This window comes from Pelodiscus sinensis, chromosome 3 (genome assembly GCF_049634645.1).
Source record: "Pelodiscus sinensis isolate JC-2024 chromosome 3, ASM4963464v1, whole genome shotgun sequence".
In the NCBI taxonomy this organism is placed as follows: Eukaryota; Metazoa; Chordata; order Testudines; family Trionychidae; genus Pelodiscus; species Pelodiscus sinensis.
This window is the reverse complement of record NC_134713.1, coordinates 118955389-118975960: the sequence shown is the minus strand read 5'-3', so window position 1 is coordinate 118975960 and position 20572 is coordinate 118955389. Positions and strand designations below refer to the sequence as shown.

The window sequence follows — 20572 nt, the reverse complement described above, 5'->3', positions numbered from 1 at the left end:
CGTTTCATTCTCTGCGCATACAGCACAGACACCATTAAATTTGGTGATCCCATGTAACTTCACTATATTTATGTAAGCTAGTATTTTGTCATATACACGCTTCATTTTCCATTTAAAAATACAACAGGTTTAAGCAGAAAAGCAGTATTTCAAATTAACAGATATGATTTTTTTTGTTACAAGTAGGGATATATCAGTCAGCTAAACACTAACCAGACAGAAGAGGGAGAAGTAATCTCTTTTATACTACACATAGTACACTGCATAAACACTAATCCCTCAGAATTGTTGTTTGACTAAAGCTAAATTAGAAACTAAGTAGCAAATACTATATTGATTTACATCTCAGTGATTTTTTTTTAATCCTGATGCAATCAACAGAATAATTCATCATTACATCCTCTTAACACATGGTTGAATACTTTACCTATTATACTAAATTGCTGTTATAACATTTTTGATTAAAGAGTAATACATAATCTCATTCCTTTCTTAAACATAATGAAATGCTGTTCTCAACTTTTATAAAGACATGCTAGTAATTAAATCTATTTTGAAATTTCTTTTTGTAAAAACAAAACAAAAAACCCTCCCAAGGTTATGTATACACTATGTATCTCTCAACAGCACAGCTGTACTGCTACAACAGTGCCACTCTAAGTTATGCTTGGTAACCACTCAGTTTTATTTTATCAGGAGGAGAGACAAAAGATCTCCAATGAAGGGTGGTAGTTTTGTCAGTGAGGCTGTGTCTAGACTGCAGGGTTTTTTAAAAAAAAGTAGCCTTTTTTCGAAAAACTTAACCTGCGTCTAGACTACAGTCATGTTCTTTTGAAATTAAAATTGAAAGAACACAGCTTTTCTTTCAACAGCGGTACTCCTCATTTCACGAGGAAGAACGCCTTTTTTCGAAAGTGATCTTTCGAAAAAAGGCGTTCTTGACTGCAAACTGGGATTTTTCGAAAGAGAGCATCCAGACTGCTTGGGTGCTCTCTTTCGAAAAAGCGGCTCAGTTTTTCGAAAGAAGAGGTTGCAGTTTAGATGCTCTTTTTCGAAAGAAGCTTTTTCGAAACTATCTTTCGAAAAAGCCTCTTTCGAAAGAGGCCTGCAATCTAGACGTAGCCTGAGAGAGTGTCTCCCACAGACAAAGTGCTTGATCAGTAAAACTTGTGTCAGTCTGGGAGTGTTTTTTCACACAATGAACAAACATTATTTGTTTACTCTAGGGACAGGGGGTAAGTTTACATATTCATATTTTCCTATTTTAACAACCAGCCTTACTTCAAACATACAGGCTACAAGAAATTAAGCAAACAAGGATTATCTCCAGACAACAAGCACATAGAAAACCACAGCTTGTGGGATTGCTGCTTTTGTTTCTCATTGAGCAATGGAACTATGATGTAAAGCTGAAGTGTCTCGTGAGTTAATTGTAACAAAAGAAGCAGAAACTGATGTTAGAGAGAGCCTAGAGCAGTGGTCTCCAACCTTTTTACACCCAAGATCCCTTTTTAAAGGACAGAGCAAGCCAAGATCTACCACCCCACCCCTTCCTTAAAGCCTCGCCCTCTCTATTCTCCTCCTCTCCATCACTTGCTATCCTCAACCATTATACTGCTGCTTCCCACCCAATTCTTCTGTAGGAAGGTTTTTCCAACATTTGGCCTGTCTAGACTGGACCAAATGTCAGAAAACCCCTTCTTTTAGAAGCTCCCTTATTTCTCGTGGAAAGAGGGATATAGGGATGACCAAAAGAGCATGTTTGCTCATCCACTAAAAAAAGCAGAAGAACAAACACATCCCTGGATGCAGAAGAGTTTTTCTGGGATATCTCTGGAATCCTGAAAAACTCCTGCAGTCTAGCCGTACCCTCACTGGGTTGAGACAGGATGTGTAGGGTCTGGGGTGGGAATGAGGGATTTGGGTGTGGAAAGGGTTGAGAGGTGCAAGCTCTGGGAGGAAATCTGGATACAGGAGGAGATGGAGAAGGACGACACTGGCTCAGGGAGGGGGCTCCAGGCCAGGCAGTGTTGAGGTCAGATGTAGGGTTGGGGTACTAAGCAAGCCACAGGCTTATAGATGTGAGGGTTCAGGAATTTGGTTTAGGGAATGTGAGGGGCTCAGGGCAGGGGGTTACAGTGTATGATAGGCTCAGATCTAGCATCTGGGGGCAGGGGGTGCACAGGAGTGTTATGGCGCTGTGGCCAGATGGGGGTTTGGCCCCAACTGGGAGTTTGTTGGCCAGGCTTTGTTTTTAAATAAAATACTATGTCAAACATAAAACATTTCTGCATTGTCTTTATTTATGAGAAGGGCAGGGAACCTGTCTTGAGTCAGGAGTTACTGACCCACAGAAAAGTCAGTTGGGGCCACACAAGTGAGATGCAAAAAACAAAAACAAAAAAACCCCCACACCAATAAACAAATACACCACACCTCCTCCAACCCCTCCCTCCCCAGCCTCATTAATGTGGCCCCAACTGTGCTGGTGGGAGCAAGGGACATGGTACTGGGGAAGGGTGCCAGTGGGTGCTGGGGCAGGGGATAGGGTGCCAGTGAGGGCAGGGTTCTGCGGCAGGGTGCCAATGGGGCCAGAGAGTCCCCTGCACCCGCCTCCTCTCAGGATTCCCCCCCTCAAAGGAGGGAAGCCTCCCGTTGTGTGCCCCCTCTGCACCCGACTCCCCTCTCCCGCAGAGCAAGGAAGCTCCCGTCATGTGCCCCCTCGGGGCCAACACCCACTCCTGCGGAGGAAGGAAGCCCTGTCACGCACCTCCTCCTGGGCCGGAGTGAGCCTCCCGCGGAGCAGGGAATCCCCCGGCACGTACCCCCTCCAGGCCCAACCCCTTCCTCCCGCAGAGCAGGGAAGCCCCCGGTGCGCACCCCGTCTGGGCCCGACCCCTCTCTCCTGCAGAGAAGGGAAGTCCCAGTGCGTGCCTCTCGAGACTCACCCGGTAAGTTCCCAGCACACCACAGACTTGGGGCAAGGAAGCAGCCAGCACATTTCCGGAACCCCTGGAAGTGACGCACAGCTGTACAACTTCCATCCACCCTGCAGGAAAGCTGCCACTACCTCCATTGTCACTGGAGGTAGGTAGTGGGGCTTCTTGGGGGTGGGGGGAAAATGAGGGGCCCAGAACGCCTTGCTATCGACTGGTTGGTGACCATGGGCCGAGAGAAAGGGGCAGAGCTTCATATATAACTATCTATATTCTCTGTAACTTACATTTAGCTACCATCAGATCTTGTCTAAAAGGAGAAAGAAGTTAAAACTGGCAAAGCTATATCTGTTTTGCAAAGGGACCACTATTTCTTAATATATAGTCAATAGAAATAGTTAAGGAGTTCTCAAAGCAGAACATAATGTAGTGCAATTGAAATAGACCTAAAAATGGAGTCTGGCAAGATAAATGACTTTGTCGTCTTGAAGACTATACAAAAATCTAAGAATTTATCACAAAGGCGGCAGGTTTTAAAAAAATATTTTAGTGTTTTATATCATTCTCTTGGACTACTGTTTACAATAAAATGGATATCTGTGCCTACATACAGTCCAATACACCAGTGAGCATAGTATGTGTGCCATATATAATAGATGTATATGCCATAAAAAACTTTTGAGTTCCTAATTGTGCAAACATGAAATTCTCAAAGATCAAGAAATGAAAGAACTACAACTACATATGCTACTGCCACACCCTGCTTCAGATGTATCTCCATTTCTTTGCAGAGGTCTGCCAAAATATGATCTTCACTACATATTTACAAAGCACTGTTGCTCTGATAGGATTCCATTCTGGAAGCTGTTTCTCCATTTTTTGGAAAAGATTTTGAGAAAACTCTTGCAACGCTTTCCCCTCCCCTTATAAAGTTAAGAGACATTCCAAAAGAAACTATTCTCAGTTCACTAATTTTTTTTTGGGGGGGGGGGAGAAGAGGGCACGCACAAAGTTTCTCACTCATTGCTGTCACCTCTTATATACTGAAGTATTCTTTCTGGATTGGATGAATAATAATCCTCTTCATGGATATGATCCTGCTCCTATTGGGAGTCAATGGCAAAACTCACAGGGGGTTAAATGGAGCAGAATCAAGCCATATATTCATAGACTTTTAAAATAAAAATGAGAGAAAAATTCACACTCTGGCATTGGCCTTGCTGCTATTGCAGCTTTATCCATTTTTCTTCTTTTAGGACAACTCTCAAACTACTTAATCCCCAAAACTAAAAACTAGGGATGTTAAATATTTGTTAGTTGAATAGTCGATTAACCTGATGAATTCATATCAGTTACTCGCCTATTCTATAGTCCCCAGGAGGGTCTGACAGCCAATGCAATTTGGCCCCACACCTGATACAGAGGCAGCAATGCAGGGTGGCAGCAGCCCCTGGTGGGGGGAGGGAGCAGGATGGGTGGTCTGAGTTCCCAGACCAAGTGTGAGACTAAACTGACCAGGCTGCCTGCCCGCCTGGCTCCTAATACATTTTAAATGCAGAGCCACAGCAGGGGGTAGGTCCTGGACCTGGCATACATCAAGAATGAGCCAGGCTCATGGCAGGGGGAGGTCCCAAACCCAGTTCAAGCCAGGACTGAGCCAGGCTGCTGGCTAACCTGCTAAAAAAATTACTGGCAAGGGACTGAGGGTAAGGGAATGAATGTAGTCTATAGCATTAACTATAGACTATACTATTACATCCCTAGTGAAAACACTGCACAGATGAATATCCTGGTAAATAAAGATAAAAATATTTACATGTAATTTGACTTATCTGAAGACCCTAAGAATTGAGGAAAATCCTAGAATAGCATTTAAGAGCTAAAATCCAGAAATGAAAACCCTGATGGCAACTTTCTCTATAAATACTATTTCCATACGAAGTATAGAACTGGTGCATCTCTAGAAGCAGCCAAGCAATTTATAAACTACATAAAAATGTAAATTGTAAAAATATTATAACTCGTTTATTTTATCAATACTTACTTCTCCGCTGTTGGAACCCTTTTTCAGCTGACATCTTCTGACCACCTCCAACAATAAGGGTCCACCTACAGTACCTTCTGCTTCTATAATTCCTAAATCCCGAGCTAAATTCTCTCGCCCTTCAAGCCCATTTAGCTGAAAAAAAAATTAATATACAAATCTTAAACTCAAATGTAAATGGTAAACTTTTCAGGAGTTAGCCCAGCAACAACTTGACCAACCAATCAAGAATTTCCAAGTATACACTTTTACACATCAGGATTAGCTGACTCTAAACAGCAATTTTATTTTATACCACATTACAGAATTTACAATGCAGTCTTAATGCAACATATGAATATTAAATGTAACTTAACACACAATTCAAATTAAAATAATGTTCCGTTCAAGTTGGTTTAGTCTATTACCTTTTAAAATTGAGTCAATACCATACTTCAATCAATGATTATGCACCAAGCTCAGCACAAAGTGGACCACAGCCTCCATGCAGGATTTCAGTGACTTCAGTGGAACTGCACAAGCATATGGCTTCACCTATGTGGAGCAGTATGCAGAATCAAAGCCCTAAATTTCCAACTGCTATGGATCCAAAAAATGTGTGATTTTAAATAATGACCCAGATGAAAAATTGTCCTATTCTGTTTATATAATAGCTTATAAATCAGTTAAAAATGAACAAAAGGTAGCTCTAAATTCAACTCTTACACACGTAGCTGAGACATAAAAGTATGTTTTGTCCAAGTTTTACAGACACGAGTATAGAATGGCTACAAACAGCATCCTTCCTCTTTTAAATTTTAAGGTAACCATGTTGAAGAGGGCGGCAGCTCTCATTAAAAGGAAATTGAACACAAAACTTTACTTGTGATGTAGACATCATCTCATTCAAAACAGAATAAAATTGCCAATATATTTCACATTGGCAGCTTGCTGAGCCATCACAACTATATACAGGCAGTCCCCGAGTTACGCGGATCCGACTTATGTCAGATCCGCACTTACGAACGGGGCCCTCTCCCTGGTCTCCTGCAGACCAAGGAGAGGAAGTAAAGCGGCGGAACACGCAGGCAGCCCAGACGCATCTGGGCTGTCTGCTGCCCGCGTACTCCGGGGCTTTGCTCCCCGTCCCCCTGGTCTGCAGACCAGGGGGACGGGGATCAAAGCAGAGCGAAGCCCCAGAGCACGCGGGCGGCAGACAGCCCAGACGTGTCTGGGCTGCCCGCGTGTTCCGCCGCTTTGCTCCCCGTCCCCCTGTCCCGCTGCCCCCATGCTCCGTGGCTTTGCTCCGGGCAGCTGTGGTACAGCAGCTGGGGCGCTGCCGGTTGGTCCCATAGCACCGCTCTGGGCGCTACGGGACCAACCCGGCAGCACCCCAGCTGCTCTGCCCCAGGCGTCCTGATTCAGCCACTGCTGGTCAGTTTCAGCAGCGGCTGAATCAGGACGCCTGGGGCAGAGCAGCTTGGGTGCTGCTGGGTTGGTCCAGCGGCAGCGCTACTGGACCAACCCAGCAGCACCCCAGCCGCTCTGCCCTAGGCGTCCCCAAGTCAGCCGCTGCTGAAACTGACCAGTGGCTGACTATTGGAAGCCCCTGCCCAGGGCTTCCTGGAATCAGCCGCTGATCAGTTTCAGCAGCAGCTGACTTGGGGATGCCTGGGGTTCTTAAGTTGAATCTGTATGTAAGTCAGAACTGGCGTCCAGATTCAGCCACTGTTGAAACTGATCAGTTTCAGCAGCGGCTGAATCTGGACGCCAGTTCCGACTTACATACAGATTCAACTTAAGAACAAACCTATAGTCCCTATCTTGTACGTAACCCGGGGACTGCCTGTAATCATTTAGTCCATAAAGGCCTAGTTTTACTCAAACAAAAAACCTTCGGAATAAAACATCAATGCTCAGTCCCATTAAATTACTACAGAAATAACTAATATTGCACACTGAATGTATTACTTCATAAAAGTGTGCTGCCAGGAAACAATATCATTAGCAAATATAGTAAATCATGGAAAGTTACTGAAAGGAACTCTCTCAGAATAGATTACAGCCTGAAAAAGGACTAAACCTGTCATCATGGTATGCTTTATTTTATTTCTATTCAGCTCATCAAATATGCCCCCATTTACACACCTCAAAAATGCCAGCTCCGCAATCTGAACTTGGGTTTTGAGAGTTAATAATATCAAAATATGCTTTTGGGGACATCTGTACAAGTCCACTGCCTTCACTAAGTTTTACACAGGTATAATAGATTGCATTTTAACTGGAGGAAAAAAAACCTACAGATAACAAAGAGAACTCATCTTGTACACTCAGATATGTTCACTCTGCATGGCTAACAACAGATGCAGTATATAATAACACCATTTTTGGCTACTTAATTCAGCAGATGTTAACTATAGATGCACCAAGACAAACTGTTAAGCAAGCAAGTGCCATTTTCAGAATAGACCTTCTAGGGAATACTTAACATACGTCTCTAATATATATGTTAATCTTAATAAAAGCTGATTCTGAATACACATGGAGATGAGGACATTTGACACAACAGCGGATTCTAGGTGAATTTAGGATGAAGTCCAAAGAGAGAAAGATAGTCAATTGCTTAAGAGTGTTCTTCTGTGAAACAGGTCAAAAATCCTTTCACTAGGATTTAATATAAAGCACCTAGTATGCATCTGTTTATCTAAACTGAATTAACAAATGCCTTATAAATAACCACTTTTTAAAATGGATATTAAATCAATATTCCATACAAGTGAAAAAAAATTATTGCTGCTCAAATTCAGGCTTAAATAACTAGTTTAGCAAGGGTTCTTCAAAATTAAATAACTGAAAAGTGATCAATAAAAAATAAAGAGCTTTTCAAAGGAATAAACATTAAAAAAAAAGAAAAAGTGTTTCCAATTAGAAATAATTGTCATATACAAGTATTTGATCATTAGAGTTGCCAGGTGTCTGGACAGTCGAGTATTTGAGTTCTCTGTTGGGGAAAAATTGAGAAAAAAATAAATGAGAAAATATAAATGTTCGGTATTTTCTAAATAAGATGTAATGTAGATTGTGATGGAATGTCAAGTGTGTCTTGTATTTTTGTTGAAACCATCTGGCAACCTTATGTGATCATAGAAAAAATGTTTATTAGGAATAGCTAAATATAGTACCAACTTTTAAAACAAGAACACAGTTTTTAGTCTCCATCTCTTGTATCAGAATGCTAGGCCAATGCCTCAAGCATGTAACCTTATTGCTTAGTGCAGCTGTTCCCAAATGCCAGGCTACAACCTGCTGCTGGGCTGTGGAACCCTGGCTGCCAGTCTGGGGCCCAGGGCACACTGCTCTTGCTGCAGGTGTTGGGAGAGGTGTGTTCTGCCTTGCCTTTCAGCCAACCAGGGCCAGGCAGAGGCAGGGTCTCCTCCCAGCCACAGAAGAACACTTCCCTACATGGTGGGAAGGCCACGCAAAACTGCTCTATGCATCCCTCGTCACCCACGAAAGCGCTCTTCCGCAGCTGGAGGAGTCTGCCCCTGCTCGGCACTGGCTGGCTGAGAGGCAGAGCAGGACACGCTTCTCCCAACAACCACAGCAGGAGTGGAGGTGCTGGGTGGTGCCCAGAGCCGCTGCAACACAGAGAGCAACACAGGGCTAATTGAGGGGGACGGGACAGGCCCTGGAGGCTCCAGGGGTAGGGATAGTGCTGGGGGGCTCTGGAAACTCAGCTAGTAGTGGGGGGAATTTAGGGGCAGGGCAAGCATGGCGGGGGGGGAGGGGGTCAGGTCGATGGGGCTCTGGAAACAGGAGACTGGTACTGGGAAGGTTTGGAGGGCTGGCACTGAAGTGTTTGGGATGGGGGGCTGGCACTGGGGAGCTCTGAGGGTGGGAGGCTGGGCACAGGGTATTCGGGTCAGTGGCTGGTACTGGGGGACTCTAGGGTTAGGGTTGGCACTGGGGGCTGGGCTTTTGGCAGACCAGTAATGTTTTATTTTCATACTTAGCGTCTACATAATGAATTTGCAAATATACAAATAAAATGATACCAGTCAGCCAAAAGTTTGTAAACAAGTTTGCTAGTCTTGCGTATCAAAAAGGTTGGGAACCACTGGCTTAGCGCGTTTGAATCACTTGCATGCAATCAATCACTTGTTTTTCCTCCAGTTTCTCTCAGCTCTGGGTCTACACTTATTTCAAATCAACAGGCTGGTTATTTCAAAATAACAACGCCTGCTTTCTGTGAGGAAAAACATTTATTTTGAAATAATGACAGCGTGGATGTTCCATTGCTGCTATTTTGAAATAACTACACCCCAAAGTCACTCCAAGTAATTACTCTCCAGTGCTTCCTGGGGCAATAAGTTGAGGTAGCACGTCCATGTTAAGGGAGCCTGACAAACTAATTTTGAAGCTTCCCTGTAGCATGGGCATGCCATTTCAAAATAGTTATTTCTGGAATCATTATTTAAAAATAATTTCCTAGTGTAGACATGACCTTAGAGTAGAGCCACTTTATTTCACTCTCAATTCAGTATTGCTGCACTGATGAAGACATGTGAAATTTGGCACACTGTGCAAAGGAATGTTATAATTTGATTCCAGAGACAAAACCAATTTATTTAAAAATGACAGAGGTAGAAAAGAATTGATGAAGCACTTAGGTTTTAGCAGAATCAACTTAAAAAACAACAACAAGAGAATTATCAGTTACATAACCATGCTTTTCTCTACTTGAAACAGTCTATGGCTTGTGATAGTGCAGGCATACAATATTACGTTCCAGCAGATTTTCAACATAAATTTGATTAACTGGATAGACCAAACCAAATCTAATAAAGCATCTATATCTGTTCATTTAAATTGTACCAGTCAAGTTAGCATATGATTAAAAAGAGTATCTTTCTTACTGTGCTTGATTCAGGCTGAAAAACTGCCAGTGTAAAGTCAAGATTGAAAAATCGAAGAAATTCTGCAACAAGACTAGCAACCAAGCAACCTAAAAAGAAAATAGGAAAAAAATGTGATACTCCGAACAGAATTAAATTCTCTAATATTAAAGGACTTGATTTTTAAAGATGTGTGTGATTTAGGTATTTCCAAATCCTCAGTCCAAATCATGAAGACACTTAAAATTAAACCAAAACTGCTGAAGCAAAACTCAAGGCCCTAATTAACCTCCTAAAAAAAAAATCTAGCTCAGACACCTTAATCTTGGTTTCTGTCCCACACACACTTTTAATGCTCACCTCTATAGTCTACTTTCATATTACAGCGTCAGGCTGCTGTTTCCTATTGCTCTAAAAAGACTCATCTGAGTTACTGTAAATCAAAAAATAACAAAATGAAAACACAGAAATTGGTCCTCTCAACTGAGACTATGGCAATAAACTAAATATTAAACTTTAAAACACAATCCTGACTTCAGTGCATGCAATCATAGTTTTGAAATTTACTTAAGAGGACCAAGACTGGCTACTATCTTTACTGCAAAAATGTTTATGACCAACATTAGGACCATATTACAAAAACAGGAGCAAACAGCTTTTCCTCCCTTTGCTTTAAAATATTTTTCGATACTCAAGGAATGGATAAGTTAATGAACAGGGAAGAGCTTACCATCTTTTGTATTTAGAAACTTTTTCAAGCTTTCATTTACCAAGGGTGTTTTGTTCTGTCAAAAGATGAAAAACCAAGAGGACAATTAATAAGCATGTCCCTGGACTGCAAAGAAATTGTAACACTTCATCAAGAGTTGTGGGTATACAGGCCTTACTAGTAGAATACCCAGCATATACAATTCATTTTTACCAAATAATATGTACTTTTATACTAAGTAGAATAACTGTAATTAGTAGAATAGTATATTTAGATTACCATAATTAAGGCTGCCTTAATATTTCTGTTACCAACCCCTATGGATTATAGTTTGTCTATAAAAATATTAATATAGCCAGGAATAGTCTCAGGAGGTAACAAATGTTTATGTTTTCCATGCAGTTCAAAAAAAATTACAAGTTTCACTCAACTGCTAACAAATTCCTGAAAAAAAAAAATAGAATTTTTCCAACTATTCTGCACTCGCCGTTTTTGAGAACGGAGCTGGAAGATTCTTCAGGCAAAATACAAACTAACTATGAGTTAACAACGAATTACTAAGTAATAATTGTAATATCATTTTTTTTGCGCAATACCTTCTTGCAAGCATGGAAGTGCTATTTTTGCCTACTAGATCTGTTCTATTTAACTTACATTTTAAAATCAAGGAGAAATTAACTTGCAAGTTTTGGTCTGAAAAAATTAATTTCAATAACACCTAATTCTACACCAAGATTACCAGCATACCAAAATATGCATCAGCCTAATAACGATGCCCGTACATCTCCAGGAATAGCATTTGTCTAAGTCTGTGGTGTCCAACCAGTTCTGAAACAGTAGCCACTATAGTAGCTACTGCTATAGCAACCTAGCCACACTCAACTGGCCAAATAGTCACATGTGGCTAGTGGCTAGCATGTTGGATACCACAGATTTAAGTCAACTGTTCCTGTCGAGACACAAGCAGTACAGAAATATACAAAAGAGAATTTTTTTCTTGAACTTTAAATTTAGAATTCAGAGGTTCTAATTTTAAATGTAAGCTTATATATGAGTAAACTTATAAAGTATCTTTAGGTTTTTTTTTAAATGCTGAAGTACTCCTGGCAATGGCATGACTTCACTAATTTTTCATAATAGGACTTTTGAAAGCATTTCCATCTTTTACATTTCAGAAGTCTATTATGATCTGATATAATACTATGTCAAAAAGAAACATTTTAAAAGAATTTATCAACACACACTTGATTCACTGGAGTATCTTTTTAGATGTTTGTAGTGTTGTTGCAGCTGTGTTAATCTCCATCATATTCTGAGTCCAAGTGGGTGAACTATCGTGGAAGAGAATCTTCTGAGGGTCACAGAGCTATTCTTCAGGGACATGAGAAACTCATAAGCTTGTCTCTTTCCACAACAGATATTTGTCCAAGAAAACGTATTAATTCATCCACCTACTCTCTTTCCTATCCTCTTCAGAGTCATTCCAGGCAACTGGATAACATGCTATTTGAAATCTAGCCAAGATCAATATTTTACCCAAGAGAGTTAACCATTTCTAAATGAGATGTTATGACACTATACAAAGCTTATAAATACAATACATATATAAATTCCAACACTTCATGTCACTGTTAGTAAAAACTTGATATTTCTGTTATCTGCAAAGCTTGATCCTGTTGCCAATCAGTAAGAATTTAAGGATAGCTCCGTATTTTGGCAAATTGACAAAATAAATAAATAGATAAAATAAATAAATACAACCCCATGAAATTATTTGTATTTTTATTGACTAAATATTCACTGAAAGCTGAAATAGAAATCACATTATTTTATCTCTTTACCTCTACTTTTTCTTGCTCTTCAAGTGCCAAAAATACAGCTGCTCGTAGTTCTGCCTACCAAATTAAAAAAAACAATACTTTTGTAGTCACTGTTTTCTCTCCACAATTTGAACATAAACAAGCAACTAGGCAGTCAGGTATTTTCTTAAACTGGACCTAGCTTCTTCCTGAGGCACTTATATTGATTTTAATACACTTAAATGCCTTCATTATATTAAACGAAAGCTATATGAAACATCTTGGAAAAGAGAAATAAGAGTTTTCAATCTGAAAAAGAGGGAAGAAACAAGAAGAAAAGTAATGTGAACTATAGTAGAACCTCAGTTACAAACATCTTTGGAAGTTGTTCATTACTCTAAAATTTTCATATGATTTTGTTATGCTTGTTTTTTCAGAAGTTTATATATCAACATTGACTTAATACAGTTTTGAAACTTTACTGTACAGAAAAAAATGCTTAATTTAAATGAAAGTTTCCTTACCGTATCAATTTTCTTCTAAAACTCCCCCCCCTTTTTTACAGTAGTTTACAATTAGCACAGTACTGTACTTGCTTTTCTCTGACTGCTGTTGCCTGATTGCACACTTCAGATTTCAAATGAGATGTGTAGTTAAGCTGACACTTCATAACTCTCTGGTGTAAGATTCCACTGTATATGGCTTATTAAATCAGTGGTTCCAAATCTTTTTTATACCAAAAGCCTCTTTTATATCTTTTTTGGGGGGAAAAAGAGATTGGAGTACCCTTGGGGTTGGTTTCAAGTGTTCACCCATGTTTGTGGGTTCAAAGCACTTGATGGTGGCAGTATTAGGATTTTGCAGGGGAAGTTTTTGTACCAGAGTCTGTAGAGGCAAGGTTGTGGTGCTCTCTTGCAGGTCCACAACTTCTGCATTCATTGTGCCGGAGTGGGGAACAGCCTTGACAGAAGGCATGAGATACAATCTTGTCTGCAGTACTCTTGGGAGACCTTATCAAATGTAATTATTTCTGGGGTCCATTGTATTATACTTTTCTGGCCCAAGCCATTTAACCTTTCCCCTAGCAGGCAGACAGTGTGAGAATCTCATGAGGTGTTATGAACTTCAAAAAGACTACAAAGAACAATGTGTCAGACAAGAAGAAACTTCTGAGACAACCATCCTCAAGTAGTTTGCTTGAGGAAATATCTAGGGGGAAGTCAACGCAAATTCCCCACCTCCAGTTATGCAAAAAAACAACCTTTTGAAACTACTCCCCGAACAGACAACCATGGTGTACTGATTATGAGTTCGCAGAGTCTCAAAAGCAAAAGCTCAAGCTAAATAAAGACAAGACCAACTTATTCATGGTGATGCTTGTTCTGAGCTCAGGCTATTACTAAACTGTAACCATAGAAAACCCATTGGCTGAGTCTGAGGGACTGACTTCTACCAAAAATCTTTATTGGGTTAGGTGGGGAGTGATCTCAGATAAGCTTCTGAACACGGGTATAGATTCTTTTATTGTTTGTAATGTGTTTTCTCTGTGTTCCTTGTGCCTTAAGAATAAATTTGCTTTCTAGAAATAGTTGTGTGGTAACTTGTGACTGCTGGCAATCACAGCTACTTTCAGTCTTTAAAGAAAAATATGGATACAGCTGGTACCCGAGTTGCCAACGGTCGACTTACGACTGTTGGCAGTTATGACCAAAAGTGTCGTAAATGGCGGACCCCGAGTTACAAATGCAATCCGCACTTACGAATAGCGCGGTCGTGTGTAACTCAAAGGGTTCCGACTTATGAACAAACCGAGTTACAACCAATTGCTTGGTCCGTAACCGGTTCGTAAGTCAGAGACAGGCTGTATAGATGCTGGCCTGTTTAGGCAGCATGGCTTGCTAGTGACACCACAAGAAACCATAGAGCCCTGGAAAAAAAACACACACACACACACACACACACACACACACACACACACACACACCCGGTCAAGAGGGAGAGACCCTCAGGTCTCTTCTCAAGACAGGTGATAATTGATGAATCTGGTACTAAGAGTGGGTGCCATTCATAGACCATGAAGGAAGAATACAGGCACAGTTGCCATGAAATGTGACAGAAGCAGCTGTGGAAGCTAGTTAGTACTTTTAAAATTAATAAGAATCAACATTATATCATTTTAATAATTTTATTTTTACCCTCTGTTGTGGCAATCCTGTTGCCAACTGTCCAATTAGTTTAGGCTGAACTAATAAAACTTACTGAACAAGGTGCTGTTTCTTTTGACAGTATAAAGGTATCCCTCTCTTGTTGCTATGACCAAGACATGTTGCAACTGCTACAAATTCCACGTCACTAGTGCCATTTCACCCAACTAAAGTACCATAATATGATTCTGAACAAGTCCTATCCAGTCAGAATATAGTGCAGGATATGGGGAAGAGGGATGAGGAAAGAAAGAATAGAGGCCCTTCTTTTTCATATTAAGACTGTCTCCCTGAAAGCAGCAGCACAAGCTCTTCAAAACAGGGTCCAAATCTTTTGTTTGTGTACAGGACACACTATACAGTCAGTCTTAATGGAAACAAGCAATAAGAGAACCAATGTGTAGAAGTCTTTTGTAGAAACATCAAAAGAATACATGAAGAAATAGGAAGGAAAATACATGTGGGTAGTTTTGAATATTAACTGTTATGATCATGGATTATGAACACTAATGTTATATATTTCAATTTAAAAGAAAAAATTGTAAATTATACGTTACACACGTTTAAATATCTGCCAGTGTAGAAATTAAGGATATGAACATGTATCATTGTACACAGTTGACCAATGAGCTTTGACTCATCACTTAACATACAAGGTTACACACAGCCCCTCTTCCCCACAGCATGCAATGTCTGAGCATAGCTTGTATTCCCTAACTTATGTGTTGTTAAAATAAAAACTAACCATGCATACAATACTCAATCAATGCATTGAGCATCATTATACTTAATCCACCGTGAGAAAAAAATCCTTATGCATAATGTAAAACTTGAAATTCCTATCAAAGTAGATCACATCAATAAAAGCAGCATAACTCCCAGAAATTACAACTACCTATCAAAAGTCCATGCTTACTCCCATTCAGATGGCTGCTATTATATGGCCATTTAGACTATTGTGTTTAAGAAATAAAAACTGTGAATTTCAAGAAAGCCTAGCGTTAGGGACAAAAAAGTAAGCTACAAGTAGGTGCAGGAACCATTTACAAGTCTCTGTAAATGGCAGAGGGACCAAGTGAAGAGTAGAATGCGGTGTATATTTCCAGGAGTCTCTTGCTACTTTTATCTCAATCAAGGCCAGCTTCATTTAACAATATCAGTTACTGTTTTTGCATTGTAGATATGCTTGGCAGAATTCAATTTTCCCAATGATTTTACCTCAAATCCAATGTGTATTTTTAAACTTCATAAATCATGCAATTTTCAAAGTTAAATAGATTAAAGACTGAAAAATAAATGATCAAAGAACAACAGTAAGCATCAACATGAAAACAAAATTGTATAACATTAAAACAAAACATTTCAAAACACAGAGTAAACATACTAAACCTAAACTCTAATCAGTTTTCAAGCAGCATTTTTCTAATTGTTAATTTCAGTTATGGATAAAAATATTTTTGTTTGTGTATGTTGGTGAAATCAAGGTTTATCAACATTCACGGGATAAAAATCAAAACATTCATGGATAAAAATCAAAACATTCCAAGCCTATTTATAACTTGCAGTACTCTAAAATGGAAAGGTTTATGTAAGGATATATAAACCCAGAAAGGAAGGTTTTACATAAGAAACTCAATTGAATTAGTGACTACTATGAGTGACTACACTATAATCAACTCTAATTACATGCTGTCTTTTATACAGTGAACTCTTTTAATTCATTAATGAAATTTAAGAAAGGAAAGTAAAAATACCATATTTATGTCAAACTACAGGGGACAGTAATGTTTCAATTGGACATTTTTGCTTGAAGTGTGACATGTATCTGAACAAATTAAGTGGAATTTAAAGGCAGTGACCTGACCACTACTGACTTTTAAAGTCTGGCTTTTCTAGTCCCTTACATTTACCCAAATAAATCCTTTGATGATAATTTTACACTCCAAGGCTATGTCTACATTGGCATGATCTTGCGCAAATACTCTTTAATGCAAGAGTTCTTAGTATTTGCACAAGAGAGCATCCACACTGGCATGTGCCTTTGCACAAGAGATGTGCTTTTGCGCAAAAGCATCCGTGCCAGTGTAGATGTTCTCTTGCGCAAGAAAGCTCTGATGGCCATTTTAGCCATCGGGCTTTCTTGCGCAAGAAATTCATGTTGCCTGTCTACACTGGCCTCTTGCGCAAGAACAGTTGCGCAAGAAAGCTAATTCCTGAGTGGGAGCATCAGAGTTCTTGCACAAGAAGCACTGATTTCACACATCAGTGTTCTTGCGCAAGAACTCCCCGCCAGTGTAGACAGGCATGTTTTTGGGCTAAAGCAGCAGCTTTGGTGCAAGATCGCGCCAGTGTAGACACAGCCCAACTGCATGAGTGACTAGATAAAGAATGGATTTTGCTCTTTGTTGATAGCATACCTCTACACTGGTCCAAATTGAAGACTAAGTTTCTTGTCTGACGAATCCCTAGAATGGGCTAGAACCAGCTTTATAGCCAGGCACAGGCCTAGTCCTACAGCCATGTTACAAGGCTGATCCAGGCAATTTTTGTAAAGGGACCACTTCACTGATGTTGGCAGTGGTCACGGGCCCTCAGGCGGAGGAGCTGTTCCCTCCAGGCACCACTTGCGGGGGGAGATTTTGCATGCTCCCCCATGGGGCCTGGGTCTCCTTCCCCTCCCCCAGCCAGGGTTGCAAGGTGCCCAGAGGGAACTGCCAGCCATTTTGGATAGCCGGCAGTTCCCTCTGGCACTGCGCATCCCTGACAACAGGAGGAGAGTTTGCATGTTCCTCCACCCCGAGGCCCCGAAGTCTCCCTCCCCCAGAGGCAGCAAGGAGGGCGGGGAGTGGGGAAGAAGAGGAAATGCAGGACCCATGCTGGGGGGAGTCGCTTAAAAGCTAGTTCCTCCCAGCCCTACTTCTGCAGTGCCACTTAACTTTGCACACTCCCCATCGCCCCCTAGTCTCAATTAGCCTGGGGGTGGAGGGGTGTGGAAGATCAAACAGCTTGGAAGGCCATTTCTTACCCACCCCTGAGCTAATCCTAAACCAGGGATGGATGAGTTTAATCAGATCCTGTTAAACTCTGGTAGGGAGCACGAGGCCAGCAGTCTAAGGGGGCTAGGGACCCATGGGACCTTCTATGGGGAGCCCTCTTAGCACCTCTCTCCCTACCCCTACATCTGCTGCAACACCTTTAACCACGAAATCTATTACTGTTTTTACATGCCTATCCCAAACCGAGCTACACCTGGCTTTTCCTCCTAACGTGCACAGGCTTCCACCGTATTTCAGCCCTGCCCAAACTGTGTCTCAGCATTTGCAAGGCTCCAGCTCACTGCAGACCCACGGGGAAGCCAAGAATTGACTGGGGGCTTTAGCTTTGCAGGGGCGCCCCGGGCCCAGAGCTGCCACGCGAGCCTAGGGAGCAAACTCGCCCCCAACGCCGCGAGCGCAGCGTCAGGCGCAAAGCGAAACTCGACCAGGCCAGGCCAGGCGGCCCCGTGGGCCAAACAAGAGGCGCGATAGCGTCCCGGCCTCCCAGGGGCGGCGCCGGCTGGGCCCAGCCCCAGCTCCCAGCGGGGGTGAGGGCGGCGCAGGAAGAAGCGAGCGGAGTCCCCGGCCCCGCCTCACAGCGCGGGGCGGGCGCAGTAGCGGTTAGTGCCGTTAGTGCAGTTGGCACCGCCTCGCGCTCGCCCCCCGCCCTGCAGCACACGCATGTGCCGCGCGCACCAGGGAGCAACGCCGCCGCGAGTACCTTGATTTTATTGAGCACCCCGCTGCTCTCCAGCGTCTGCACCAGGAGGTCCCGCAGCTCCGTGTCCTCCTCCGCCGCCGCCATCTTGTTTCTCCCTGACAACCGCCCAAACTACGTTAGCGGCGGGACGGCGCGGGCAGATTCGCGGCGGGGAAGAAAAAGAGGCGCTGACGTCAGGGCCGGCTGGAGGGGAGCGCGCACGGGCCGGGTAGACTCACTGGGCCCCCGAGAGGTGGCGGCTGGTCAGGTGGGGGCGGGGCTGGTCAGGGCCGCTCTCGAGCCCGGGCGCGTGGAATGTGCGGGTGCTAACGGGCAGCGCCGCGATTGGCTGGAGGGCGCGGGAGGTTTAAAGGGAGGGGGCGGGGCTGGGTCAGAGGCTGGGCTGTGGCGCTGCGGCCACTGGGGGGCTGTTTTCCCGCCGTTTTTGTGGCGGTAGCGCAGGGAGCGTTGGGGCGGGCGGCGCTGGCTAGGACGGGCAGGGGCAGGGGTAGGGCCCGGGCGAGCCCCGCGCAACCAGACCGTGTCACCCGGCCATGCCCCCTTCCCGTTCATTAATGGCGGTGCCTCATGCTGCGGAAACAAAATGCAGGACAATGTAGCACTTTAAAGACTAACAAGATGGTTTATTAGATGATGAGCTTTCGTGGGCCAGACCCACTTCCTCAGATCAAATAGTGGAAGAAAATAGTCACAACCATATATGCCAAAGGATACAATTTAAAAAAATGAACAAATATGAAAAGGACAAATCACATTTCAGAACAGAAGGGGGGTGAGGGGGAAGGAAGGTAAATGTGAGTTAGTGATATTAGAGGTGGGGAAAGGTAGATGTCTGTGAGCTAATGGGATTAGAGGTGATAATTGGGGAAGCTATCCTGGTAATGGGTAAGGTAGTAGGTGTCTTTGTTGAGTCCCCCCGCGGTGAGTGTCGAATTTTATTCATGCTGGGCTTTCTCACCAGCGACGCGTGCGGACCGTATTAGACACAACTGAGAGTTGACTGGCACGTTAAAATCCGATTTCCACATAAGCTTTCCTGAGCCGCACCTCGCTTCCGCAGATATAGGAAGAGAAAGAACGGAAGAAAAAGAGCTGGCAAGGGGTCCAGAGATGGGGGAGAAGCGTGGGAGCTAATTCAGTCAGGGTGGACGTGGATACAGGGAGCGAACAGATTGGCTAGGCACCTGGGCAAGGGGGGAATGGGGGTGGCTCTGTGCTCCTGGAAGGTGCAGGCCCTCGAGCAGAAGGACAGGGCAGCCAGCCCTTACCACCACCCAGACTGTGCCTTCCCCTCAGCACCATCCAGAGTGCACTGCCTGCTAGGGTTACCATATTAGAACTTTCAAAAAAAGAGGACACTCCTCAGAGGGAGTGTATCTGTATCCGTATGTAGGGACTCACTGTTGTATTAATGTGTACACAACAATTAATACAACATATACTATTAATGTGTACAATTAATCCTCTCAGGAGTGTCCTCTTTTTTTAAAAATTCAAATATAGTAACTGGCAGTAGTGATCTAAAATGCCTGGGGCTCCAGCCACTGCCACAGTGGCAGCGAAGAGTTCTGGGCCCCTTTGAGTCAGCAGGTCCTGCAGCACTTGCCCTGTCCTGTGGGCTTGTGTGGATAAGGTGACAATACCTAAAATGGAAAATTACTTACGCTAATAAGGGAGCCATTCCCAGTCCCAATTCAGATCAATTTGGATGCATCAGATTTGCATCTGAATTCTTTATCTGTTTGTAGTAATTTTTTAGAAATGAGGGAAAAGTTGTAGGAAGTTCAGCAGATGAAGAAAACCTCAATTAAATGTATAATTAAAAAATTTTAAAGCTGAGTTAAGATTCAAAGTAGTTCACCATAAGATACAGATTCACTAGTATATGTGCATTGATGATTGGTGTGTACTATTTCCAGAAACATGCCATAGATGGCACTAATGAGTTCCATTATTGTTTGCTCTTGACATAAAGATTAAGACTATTTAAAAAATGTATCTAACAAATCAAAATTTAGCCACACAATGACCTGTTTCACCATGTTAATATTCTTTGTCTTTTCTACTACATGTATTGGTGGATGATTAAGAACATACATAGAAGGATGCAGAAAAGGTAGTATTTGCATGCTAAAGTCCTGATTTTGAAATTTGCTCTGTATGGGAAAACCGTTACCATAATGTGAAATTGTATTAAAATAAGTGCTTATGCTTACATTTTTTTAAATATTATAAAAGGTGTTTTTAACC

General features: G+C 42.3%; 1 protein-coding gene across 5 annotated transcripts in view; it reads right to left on the bottom strand.

Annotated features, from left to right (window-relative positions):
* Positions 1–18640, bottom strand: part of CEP43 (centrosomal protein 43) — a 52915-nt gene extending 34275 nt beyond the window's left edge. Inside the window, exons 1-8 of one of the 5 annotated variants that reach the window (XM_075924629.1) lie at positions 17816–18200; positions 15785–15851; positions 12405–12458; positions 11808–11934; positions 10585–10639; positions 10215–10287; positions 9876–9964; positions 4981–5115 (exon numbers count right to left, since the gene is read on the bottom strand). In XM_075924629.1, coding sequence (XP_075780744.1) covers positions 4981–5115; positions 9876–9964; positions 10215–10233 — 243 coding nt within the window. In that variant the 5' untranslated portion in view covers positions 10234–10287; positions 10585–10639; positions 11808–11934; ... (1 more) ...; positions 15785–15851; positions 17816–18200. Of the gene's footprint in view, positions 1–4980; positions 5116–9875; positions 9965–10214; positions 10288–10584; positions 10640–11807; positions 11935–12404; positions 12459–15784; positions 15852–17815; positions 18201–18322 lie in introns of those variants that run through there. The other 4 variants (XM_075924630.1, XM_075924628.1, XM_075924626.1 and 1 more) reach the window with 4 other exon arrangements.
* Between the last annotated feature and the right edge of the window lie 1932 nt (positions 18641–20572).